Genomic DNA, 11,408 nt, shown 5'->3' on the forward strand with positions numbered 1-11,408 from the left:
AATCAGTAGTACTCTGAAGCCTTCTGATGATAGGGAAAAAAAAGTAGTGCGTGTGAAAGAGCCGACATCTGATTTGGACATCATTGCAGTGCTCCATTTGCAAGTTGCCGCTCAGCAATTTGTTCCTCAAACCATCAAGTGCTATTACTAGTATTCTGTTAATTCACCTATAAATAAGTAGCTATTACAAAGCATAAATGCAATGCTAAATTTATATATAGGCCGAGAAATTAATTACTCCCAACTGAAGGAACATTTACTTTTACCATGGAAAATATAACAGAAAAAAAAAGAAAATACTGCCAAGGCGATGAACATAACACGTGCTGGTTTGGCACAGATATTTTGCTTCAAAAGAGGCAACCTAGATCGCAGAATAATTCTGAGAAATCCTTGCAAAATGACAGTGAAGTCTCTCCTAACCTCCCGTTTCCGTCCCACGCTTTCCCGTTTCCGTCCTACCAACCCCTGAGGGCTGAGGCAGCGAGCATCCCTGACCTGCCTTGCCTGGTGCCTGCTCTGCTATAAGCTGCAGCAGGCAGCTGGTGCCCCAAAGCAGCCGACGCCACCGCCCACACGTCTCCTCCACCTCCCAACAATCCCCCGTCGTTCGCCTCCCCGATCCGCCCGCGCCCCGCCAACCGGGAGCGCAGCGGCTTTGTCGGTGCGGGAATGCGGGTTCGTCGCGCGGCGGCGCGGTGAGAGCTGTTGGTTGCCGGGTGGTAGTAGCCCGCCCCGGGCACCGGCGACGGCGATGGGCTGCTTCCCGTGCTTCGGCTCCACGAGCGACGAGGAGCTCAAGTACTACGGCGCCCTTGGAGGCAATGGCGGCGGCGTCGGCCGGGCGGCCGCGTCCTCGTCCTCGTCCTCGTCCGCTGCCGGTGGCGGCGGCCGGGCGGAGGAGGCCGTGGTGGCACCGCCGCGCGTCGCGAGGGACCACGCAGGTGCGTGCTGTTTATGCGCGTCTACCTCCTCCTCCTCCTCCTCCCCCTGGGATCGTTGGCTTGGTTTGTTGTTGTTGTTGTTGGGATCGGAACCGGATCCGAAGGATGAGGTTTGATGCTCGGTGTTAGTCTCTTCGCGGTGGTTGGGTTGGTACGAATGGAGCGGCTGATCCCTTGTGCGTGTTGATGTGATTGAGGGAAATGACAGGAACGATGCTGTGTTTCCTTCAGATCTTTTTACAGTGTTATTATTATTATTGGAGATGGGAGAAGGGTACTATTTGAAGGGGAGAATGATATCGACTTGTAAATCCCCAATTCAGAAACTCCACGTGATGATAACCCATTGGTTAGAAGCAGGGATATGTTTCCTATTATGATTAGTATATTGGCTTGCTTGTTCTTGACTGTGTCTTGATCATTTAGACAATGGATATGTGCAGGGGCTGACAAGGCACGGGCCAAAGGCAATGCTGGCTCGAAGAAGGAGCTTTCAGTTCTCAGGGATGCCAGTGGCAATGTCATCTCTGCTCAGACCTTCACCTTCCGCCAGCTTGCCGCCGCAACAAAGAACTTCAGGGATGAATGCTTCATCGGGGAGGGAGGGTTTGGGCGCGTTTACAAGGGCCGCCTTGACATGGGCCAGGTAATGAGCTTTGTTGTCAAAGCGGCGCTTCCACTTTTCTTGTTTCTTGCTGTTGGATTAGTACAAAAGTGGCTCAGTTGTACCAATGGCCTCATTGATCTGTCTAGGACATTCAAGAAAAAGAAGTGTCTGCACATGTGGTGGATGCCCACTGGCACAAAAAATCTGTGTTCACTTTAGCTGATCCAACTTATACTGGCCTGATAAATGAGGACACTATAGACTGTTTCATAGGTCCTTCATTTTATATTCACAAGATGAAACAGACAAACAAGTTATGCATGTCATTTGATTCATATGCAGTTACTTGAAATCCTGAATTGTAAGATGAGGCACTGCATTAGTATTTTACTGAAATGATGAATAATCTATTGCAGGTTGTTGCTATCAAACAGCTGAACAGGGATGGTAATCAAGGAAACAAAGAGTTTCTAGTGGAAGTTCTTATGCTTAGTTTGCTGCATCATCAAAACCTGGTCAATTTGGTTGGTTATTGTGCTGATGGAGATCAACGCCTTCTCGTGTATGAGTACATGCCACTTGGATCATTGGAGGACCATTTGCATGGTAAGACTGTTTGTTTCTTTTCTATATTTGTCTTTTGCATATTAGTGCCTGTTAAGTTTCCTGTTTATGGTTACTTGCTGCTACTGTGTGCTGTTCAGTGCATGCTAGTACTTGTCTTTCACATGCCTATTGGAGTATATGCTGCCAATCTGCCATGCTGTCTGGCCCCATCTTTCTGCCAATGTGTTTCATTTTGTCCATGTGCATTAATGCATATTTCCATGATTGTGAGACACTTTTCTCTCCCATGTCCTTTTGTCCATGCAGCAGGACATAATGTACCCAGTAGCCAATAGGTTTTTTTCATTAGTCAATCATGGCCGTGCCTTACTAATTTCCATTGTTACCTTATTAAAGTTGGCTGTGCTTTTAATATCTGCATCGTGATTATGGGCACAGTATAATTAAGTGCAGTAGTAGCCCGTTTACATCAACCATTTGAGAGAGGTTTTCTACATGGCTCTTTATCACAAAATTTAGAAGAAAAACAACAGGTTCCCATAGAATCTCTTAACCAGTCTCCATCTCTTCTGCTCTCCGAAACCACCCTTCTTGCTCTCCACTAATGGAGAGGCTGTATCACTCTAAATTCAATACACGGTAGTTCTCTCATGATTTTTTTTTTCATAGAAGGAAAATTCGATAAATCATTAGAGTATAGAGAATGAAACTGAGAGAGTCCGTGGGAGAGATGAGATATATAATGAGAATATTCATGGGATCCTCTAAATAGAGAAATAGCGATTGAAATTTGGAGAGGCTTTTAGAGTTGCAACTGTTTATTGTACCTTTCTAGGGAAATCTCTAAACAGAGTAAATAAGTCAACTATATCATTTTTCTGTGGAATCTGTTTACAGATTTGAAGTTAAAACTTTAAAATTGTTCACTTATATATGATTATACTATCGATGGCATATCCTTATTCTTCATGTGACTAAAAATGTGTTCAAAAAATTACCTTTGTTTAGGTTCATTTTTGTTGCAAAGACGTAGCTTATTTCATTTCCCCTTTATAATTCCTTGGAATGGAATACAATTACTGCTGTGTTACACTTATGTGATAATTAATTTGATTACTCAGATAAAAAGGTCATGTATAATTACTTAGTTGACAGACAGAAGGCATCAGGCGTCTCCTGTTACATAAGAATACAGCATTTTTAGCAATTCAGTCATGGCAGTTATTGGAGCCTAGGAAAGAAATAGATCACCAAAACAACAGTAACCCAATTAAGATTTCTCAAGAACTTGATGTGGTCTACCAATATTGTGCCCAGAAAGTTCATATTTGAACTATGTCATATACTAATGTCAGATGTTCCCAAGAGTGTAGTGGCAACTGTGCACTAGAAACATTTTCTTTTGGGTCAATATTGGGAACAGGAACCAACAATCTTGCAATGTTTGAAGTATTGGTTGTGCAGATCTGCAGTTTCTACAAAATCTGCTGAGAAATTCATTCATATTATAAGCACTTTGACTTTGTTGCAGTCAAGTGTTGTCTACTATCAGCAGGGTAATATTTTCTATCTCTGAATTAACTTAGCACTTAATGCAGATCTCCCTCCTGACAAGGAGCCCTTGGATTGGAACACTAGGATGAAAATTGCTGCAGGTGCTGCTAAAGGGCTGGAGTACCTGCATGACAAGGCACAGCCACCAGTTATTTACAGGGATTTCAAGTCATCAAATATTCTATTGGGTGAGGGCTTCCATCCAAAGCTATCAGACTTCGGTCTTGCTAAGTTGGGTCCTGTTGGTGACAAGTCTCATGTCTCAACACGAGTTATGGGAACATATGGTTATTGTGCTCCAGAATATGCTATGACAGGACAACTTACAGTTAAGTCAGATGTTTACAGCTTTGGAGTTGTCTTGCTTGAGTTGATTACTGGCCGGAAGGCCATTGACAGCACCAGACCAGCGTCAGAGCAAAACCTTGTGTCATGGGTAAGTTTGTTCAAACTGTTCACGAATCCTTTGTTGAATATGCCAAACTGTTGGGTAACCAGTATTTTCGTTGTTGATGTTGGCCTTCCAAGGATTTGTTTGGAAAGTGTGTCTAATTTTGTTATGAAACTGAAACTGTTCATGGGTATAAGAGTAGTCGGTCTTTTACATGATTAGGCATGAGTGCTATGATTGTGATGGCTCTTCATTTCGATGTTAAACTGTTGGATCTGATTGTCATAGAAACTATGTTAAACTCTAGAAATGCAGTCTGAAGTCTACCTTTAGTTTTTTTTTCTTAAAAAAATGTACGAGTATATTTGGTAGTTAGGATTGTAGTCAGATATTTCTATATGTATACAGGGAGGTGTATTGCCTCAAATCTCTGTATTCTATATACCACCCAAGAGGCTCATTGCAATACATCCTGCTTAGAGTCTCAAATAATACCTGGTTGCTTTGATAACTATACGCATACAAGCACATATTATGTCTTGGAAGAGAATGAACATTAGGCATCCTTCTATGATGGTCAATGGTTATGATCTTCCTTTTGCCTATTTCATTTGATTGATGACAATGTAATGAAGTTAATTCTTTATTGGCAGGCACGGCCCCTTTTCAATGACAGGCGGAAGCTCCCAAAGATGGCTGACCCAGGCCTGGAGGGGCGATTCCCTACACGGGGGCTTTACCAGGCACTTGCTGTGGCATCAATGTGCATCCAGTCAGAGGCTGCGTCACGCCCACTCATCGCCGACGTTGTGACCGCTCTGTCATACCTTGCAAACCAGATTTATGATCCTAGCTTGGCGCACACATCCAAGAAAGCAGGTGGCAGTGACCAGCGGAACCGGGTTGGTGACAGTGGAAGGGTGCTTTCCAAGAATGACGATGCAGGCAGCTCTGGCCACAGGTCACCGAGCAAGGACCGGGCCGACTCCCCCAGAGAGCAGTTCCCGGGGGCCGCGAACAGGGGCCAGGACAGGGAGCGAATGGTGGCCGAGGCAAAGATGTGGGGTGAAAACTGGCGGGAGAAGCGGCGAGCTGCTCAGGGGAGCCTGGATTCTCCAACCGGAGGTGGGTAGCGTCGGTCACCAAGGACTGTTTCGCCCGTGCGTGCTCTGTCTCAGACTGTTTTTGCCTTTGTGTGGTGAGGATGAAGACAATTGGGTTTCCCCTTTCCCGTGTTTGTTAGGTGTACATTTGTAGGTGTAAAACAAAAGAAAAAGGGACGTTGGGGGAAAAACGGAGGGAAGAGAAGGATGCTTGTTCTGGATGTGTATGAGACGTGCCTGTAAATTCTCGGAAAATTTTGCAACGGTGAAGGACTAGTTTGAACCCATTCTGTCACATTCGTCCTTCTGAGGTTTTTCCCCTCTACCTGTTTAAGCAGTGTTTTGTGTTCTGTCGGATAAAATTGTCGGCTTGGCTAGCACACATCTAAGTGGGCCAGCTTCATATCCATTTGCCCCTGGGTCTTGTTTACTTCCCAGAAAATTTTGCAAATTTTTTCACATTCCCTGTCACATCGAATCTTTAGACGCATGCATGGAGTATTAAATATAGACGAAAATAAAAACTAATTGCACAGTTTGGTCGAAATGGACGAGACGAATCTTTTGAGTCTAGTTAATCCATGATTGGACAATATTTGTCAAATACAAACAAAAGTGATACAGTATCCATTTCCCAAAAATTTTCGGAACTAAACAAGGCCCTGGTGTGTCTTCAGTGACTGCGCGCTTTGTGCTTGTTCCAGCGTGTCGAACACCGGTTCTGGAATCAATCTGGGCCTTGTTTACTTCCTAGAAAATTTTGCAAAATTTTTTACATTCTCCGTCACATCGAATCTGTAGACGCATGCATGGAGTATTAAATATAGACGAAAATAAAAACTAATTGCACAGTTTGGTCGAAATTGACGAGACAAATCTTTTGAGCCTAGTTAGTCCATGATTGGACAATATTTGTCAAATACAAACGAAAATGCTACAGTGTCCATTTCCCAAAATTTTTCGGAACTAAACACGGCCCTGATAGTTTGGGATTCCGGTTCTAGAATCAATCGGAAATTTTGGGATTCAACTGGAGGACGGCCCTGGGGCCCAGGCACGTTGGGGCCAGGTGCTGTTCCCAGATCACAAGCAAACGCGGTGTACTGGCACTGAGCTAAGGAAATATTTCGCCCTGTATTTAAAAAAAACTTTTTTGGAAAATATTGAAGCCTATATTAATAGCATACAAAAAAAGCAACATAGGTTTATCTATTGGTTTGTCGAATACTATACAATAATTCTTTTTTTTATTGGGCAATATGTGGATGTTTAAAGCCCTCTCAGGCTATAGAGTTCCGCGAGAATCAGAACATTTTGCATTGCCGCTCACGGTAGGCCAGAAGTAGGTCTTAGAGCACCTCCAAATCTCCTTGTCTTCGGAACTAAACAAGGCCTAAACAAGGTCTAAGCTCAACTGCAACAACCTCAAATTAGAGCCCCCTACTTTTCGCATTCTCTATTCTCTCACTTTCTCTTTGTATTATATATATTTGAATAATTCCAATCTAAGGCATCATAAGGTAGAGCATAATTTTTTTAAAAAAATATGAAACTAATTTCATAATTTTCCAAGTTGAAAAAGTTTTTGTATATGATTTTTCCTAAATTGAATTTTAGGAGCAGTTGTTTATGGGCCGGGCAGCGGCGATCGTTGGCACATCGCACGTGCGTCGTCGGAGCTGACTAGACGATTCACTCGGCAGAGTTGCATACTGTACTTGCAATTAGGTGAGTCCGTGCCGTGATAGGAGAGAGACACTAGTCCTATTCCTACGGGTGTGCCAAATTTGGGCGGCCAACCTTTGGTTGCAGCTGGCAGAACACGCGTGGACAGTCGACCGAACGGAAAAGTCGAGTACGACCCGACCTGTTGTGTGCCTGCGTTCGGAGGCCTTGTTTAGTTCATCCTAAAATACTAATTTTTTTTTTAAGATTTTTCGTCCCATCAAATCTTTAGGCGCAGGTATAAAACATTAAATATAAATAAAAAATGATTAACTACAGAGTTTATCTATAATTTGCAAGATTAATTTTTTAAATGTAGTTAATCTATGATTAACAATAATTATCAAATACAAACGATTTCGCCTAACTAAACAAAGCCTCCTGCTGTCACCCTCGTCAATATCCAATTCTGCATGGCTCTAGAACACCTCGGGAAGAAGGTTCCTGATGCATCTTGCTGCCTTTCTCGTTAGCGTCACTCGCCCGCCCGGGAAGCGGATGCGGATGCGGATGCCATGCGCTTCCTTCCACCCGGCGCCGGCAATGCTGGACCTGGACCGCACCGCATGGGAATGGAAAATGGATATGCCGCGGCATACACCCGGACGCGGCGAATATTCCCTCTCTTTTGGCGCGCGGCCGAATTCTTTTCCCGTTCCGATCCCGAGATGCCCAACCTAATTAACGTGCACGCACGCACGCACACGTGACGACGCAAAGAGAGGTCCGCGGACTTTAATTTGTTTGTGTATATGTATATATATAAATAGCCGGCGTCCTCGCTCGTCGCCTCCGCAAATTAGCAAATCCGCACGCATTTCACATACACAAAATATACAGCTCCTCAGCTCCACATTGATCATTTGGCCGTTATATCCAGCGCGGATAAATTAATCCTTGTCTTCATCGCTCCATCGTCGTCGTCTGACCGCCGCCCGCCGTCGCCGTGACCATCAACAATCAGGCTAGCTATAGCTCCTGCTGCGGCCTCTGCATCGATCGCCGGCGCCGCGACTGCCGGGGGAGCCGCGCGCGGATCGTCGTCGATCGGAGCCACACAAGTACGCACAGACATGGCTAAGCTCAAGGCGGCGCGCGCCACCGACGTCCCGTCCGCCTTGCCGCCGGAGCCGGACATCGCCGCGGACCTCGACGGCCTAGCAGCCGCCGCGTCCTCGTGCTCGTGCATCAGAGGTACGTACGTGCGCGGCCACGATAGCTAACGTACGCGTATCTATAGGGCACGCGCATGCAGACGGCACTGCCGCAATTTATTTATATTATATATATTAATGATTTGGCAGCGGGCGCGGCGGAGGCGACGACGACGGCAGCCGAGGGACGGCCGCTGGTGGTGATAGGGCACCGCGGCAAGGGGATGAACACGCTGGTGTCGCCGGACCCGCGGCTGCGCGGGGACGTCAGGGAGAACACCCTCCGCGCCTTCAACGACGCCGCCGCCAGCCACCCCGCCGTCGCCTACGTCGAGTTCGACGTCCAGGTAAAATCACTGTTTCTGGCGTATATAAGTAGAACTTTGACAATAATGCCGCCGCCGGCCGGCAAAGGCATTCATTCACTCGATCACCGGCGTGCCGGCCGCGTGCGCCACCTCGATCTGTTTGTGGCGTCGTCGGCGGCGGCGTTCGTCAGCGACGGCACGGCACGGCACTGTCCAAGCAGCGTCCTAGCTAGCTGCATCCAGAAACATCACGGGGATGGTGGAATTCTTTCCTCTCCAGTCTCCGTTCCGTTCTAGAGCACCCGACCGACCTACTAATTCCCTTGCTCAGAAAAACCTGCCTTGTGGGTCCGCATGAACCTAGAGTCACGTTATAATTGGATTTAGGACTTTTCAAATTACCTACCTACCTATAAATATAGCAAAAAACTTTTTTCTTTGCGGGTAAGAAAAAGTTTGTACCAATGTGGAGAAATTAAAAGGTTATATTTTCTTTTTATAGAAAAGGAATTATTAAAGGTTCTAATTATTTCTGCCTCTGCAACTGAGAGCGAGCAAGCAAGCGCTAAGCATGGCCATGAAATCGTGCAGGTGACCAAGGACGGCTGCCCTGTCATCTTCCACGACAACTTCATCTACACCCAACAAGACGTAAGTTTATCAATTGCTCTGTTCAAGTGTCCAACAGCAATTTAAGCATCCCGCTTACTCCCTGTGACTTCTAAAATAGAAGTCATTCTAGCTTCCTGACAAGTTAACTTTTTTTAATTATATATAAAAGAATATTAATATTCATAATGCATAATTTTTTACAAATATAGTTAAAGTTAAAAGTTTAATCTACATGCATCTCAGAGAGAGAGTATGTAGTTGTACAAAACATTGTCCCACAGTCTGTCATGCTAAAATATTTTAATTTCAGGGCGAAATCTCAGGGAAGCGTGTCACCGACCTTGACCTGGACGAATTCCTCTCCTACGGGCCACAAAGAGAGCAGGGGAAGGTACGCTCTCTCAACAATCACGGTCTTCTTCTTCTTTTTTTTTTTCTTTTGTTTTTTTGTTTTTTTTTTGTTTTTTTTTTTTTTTTGCAAATTGTCACGGCCTTTCAAGCGTAACGGTGTTGCCCCTTTGATGAAAATTTCTCAGGCCGGCAAGCCACTTTTCCGGAAGCTCAAGGACGGGAGGATCCTCAAGTGGGACGTGCGGTCCGAGGACGCCCTCTGCACGCTGCGTGAGGTCTTCCATGGCGTCCACCGCCGTGTCGGCTTCAACGTCGAGCTCAAGTTCGACGACGACCTCGTCTACACGGAGGACAGCCTCACCTGCATCCTACAAGCCGTCCTCAAGGCACGTCGCCAACGCCAAAGCGATCGAGCCCCAAGCATAGCTTTCCTTCTGTAACATTTTCTGAAGAAGAACGCCTAGTTACTGATTGATTGCTCTGTTACTTGGTGTTCAGGTTGTCTTGGAGCACGCCGGCGACAGGCCCATCATCTTCTCCAGCTTCCAGCCCGACGCCGCGCAGCTCATCCGCAAGCTGCAAGACAAGTACCCTGTAAGTGTCACTGCCACACAACCATGTCCATGAGTGCATGGACAATGACACAAGTGAAGTGAGCAATCAACAATGGCTCAATGACTGACTGACTGACTGACTGACTGAACCCCTAACGACCCTGCAACCCAATCATCAGGTGTTCTTCCTGACGAACGGAGGGACGCAGGTGTACGCCGACCAGCGCCGGAACTCGCTGGAGGAGGCCGTCAAGCTGTGCGTCGCCGGCGGGCTGCAGGGGATCGTGTCCGAGGTCCGCGCGATACTCAGGCAGCCGTCGGCGGTGGCCGAGATCAAGGACGCCAACAAGCTGTCGCTCATGACCTACGGCCAGCTCAAGTGAGTGATCTCACTAGGCCTTGTTTGGATGCAGTCGGATTCGCATCAATCCACATGTGTTGGGGTGGATTAGAGTGGAATTTGAACTAAATTCTACCCCAATCCACTCCAACACACGTGTATTGAGGTGAATGGTGATTGCCCACGCAGCCTGCAGCCCGTGATGGGGAACTGAACGCGTGCGCTCGCGGTTTGTGCTCTGTGTGTCTGTGTCGCAGCAACGTGCCGGAGGTGGTGTACGTGCAGCACCTGATGGGGGTGGACGGCGTCATCGTCGACCTGGTGGGGGAGATCGCCGAGGCCGTGTCGGCGTTCACGGTCACGGCCGTGCAGGCGTCGGGGTCCCAGGATGGCGGCGGCGGCGTGGTGGGCGAGAGGATGGAGACGGCCGCCGCCCTGGCGGTGGCAGCAGGGACGACGCCGAGCTTCTCGCCGCGGGAGATGTCCTTCCTGCTGAGGCTCATTCCCGAGCTAGTGCAGTAGCGTGGTGTTGTTGCTGGCGGAATTTCTGCCAAGGATTGACCCGGCCCATTTGTAGATTTATCAACCAGCGTCGTTGACTTCTTTTTTTTCTTTTTGTCTGTCAACTGAAATCGAAAAGGTTGTAGGTTGCATTTGTAATATCCCCTGTACATGAATTAGAAACACTGTAGCTTGCATCAGTGAAATCTGTAGTCCTCTCTGTTATCCGTAGTAGGAGTACAAACTATAGCCTTGCCAAGAGTCAATCGGCTAGTGGATTAGGCTGAAATGGGTTAAACGATTTGGATATTATCCAAATTAATTTTGATCCGGGAACAACTGATTTTACATACATCGTGGGCTAGATTGGTTTAAGGTCAAGGAGGTAGTAGATTGGGCTCTGGTTTGATTGGAGTAGTTTCACACGCATCGTGGCCCATGGATGCTACAAGTGCATCCCCATCAGCCATCATTGGCTAGTCGCCGCTAGTGCGTAGGGGAAGTGGGGGAATACCTATGCATATATTGGGGTAGGCAGCAAGCTCAACCCATATACGAGTTTGGGTTCAATAGTATAGCAGACTGGGTTGGTGTGGTTGGACTAATCCAGATGGTGGGTTAGATGGGTTTTAAGATTGAGCTTATTATGAATAGTTAGGGGTGGGTTTAGACTGGATTCCAGCCCACTGTAAGAGTG

The 11,408-nt window shown here is 46.7% G+C and overlaps 2 protein-coding genes across 2 annotated transcripts; both read left to right on the forward strand.

Annotated features, from left to right (window-relative positions):
• LOC8071855 (serine/threonine-protein kinase PBS1) lies at positions 435-5,516 on the forward strand. The gene is made up of 5 exons (XM_002446280.2): positions 435-944; positions 1,388-1,590; positions 1,968-2,157; positions 3,717-4,108; positions 4,717-5,516. Exons 1-5 carry the CDS (start codon positions 755-757, stop codon positions 5,194-5,196), a joined length of 1,455 nt encoding a protein of 484 aa, XP_002446325.1. The 5' UTR covers positions 435-754; the 3' UTR covers positions 5,197-5,516.
• On the forward strand, positions 7,601-11,023 carry LOC8072002 (glycerophosphodiester phosphodiesterase GDPD1, chloroplastic). Its single transcript, XM_002446281.2, has 8 exons — positions 7,601-8,085; positions 8,196-8,392; positions 8,945-9,004; positions 9,276-9,356; positions 9,502-9,702; positions 9,815-9,910; positions 10,050-10,249; positions 10,468-11,023. The coding sequence occupies exons 1-8, from the start codon at positions 7,965-7,967 to the stop codon at positions 10,730-10,732; spliced, it is 1,221 nt and encodes a 406-aa protein (XP_002446326.1). The 5' UTR covers positions 7,601-7,964; the 3' UTR covers positions 10,733-11,023.

This window comes from Sorghum bicolor, chromosome 6 (genome assembly GCF_000003195.3).
Source record: "Sorghum bicolor cultivar BTx623 chromosome 6, Sorghum_bicolor_NCBIv3, whole genome shotgun sequence".
Classification (NCBI taxonomy): Eukaryota; Viridiplantae; Streptophyta; class Magnoliopsida; order Poales; family Poaceae; genus Sorghum; species Sorghum bicolor.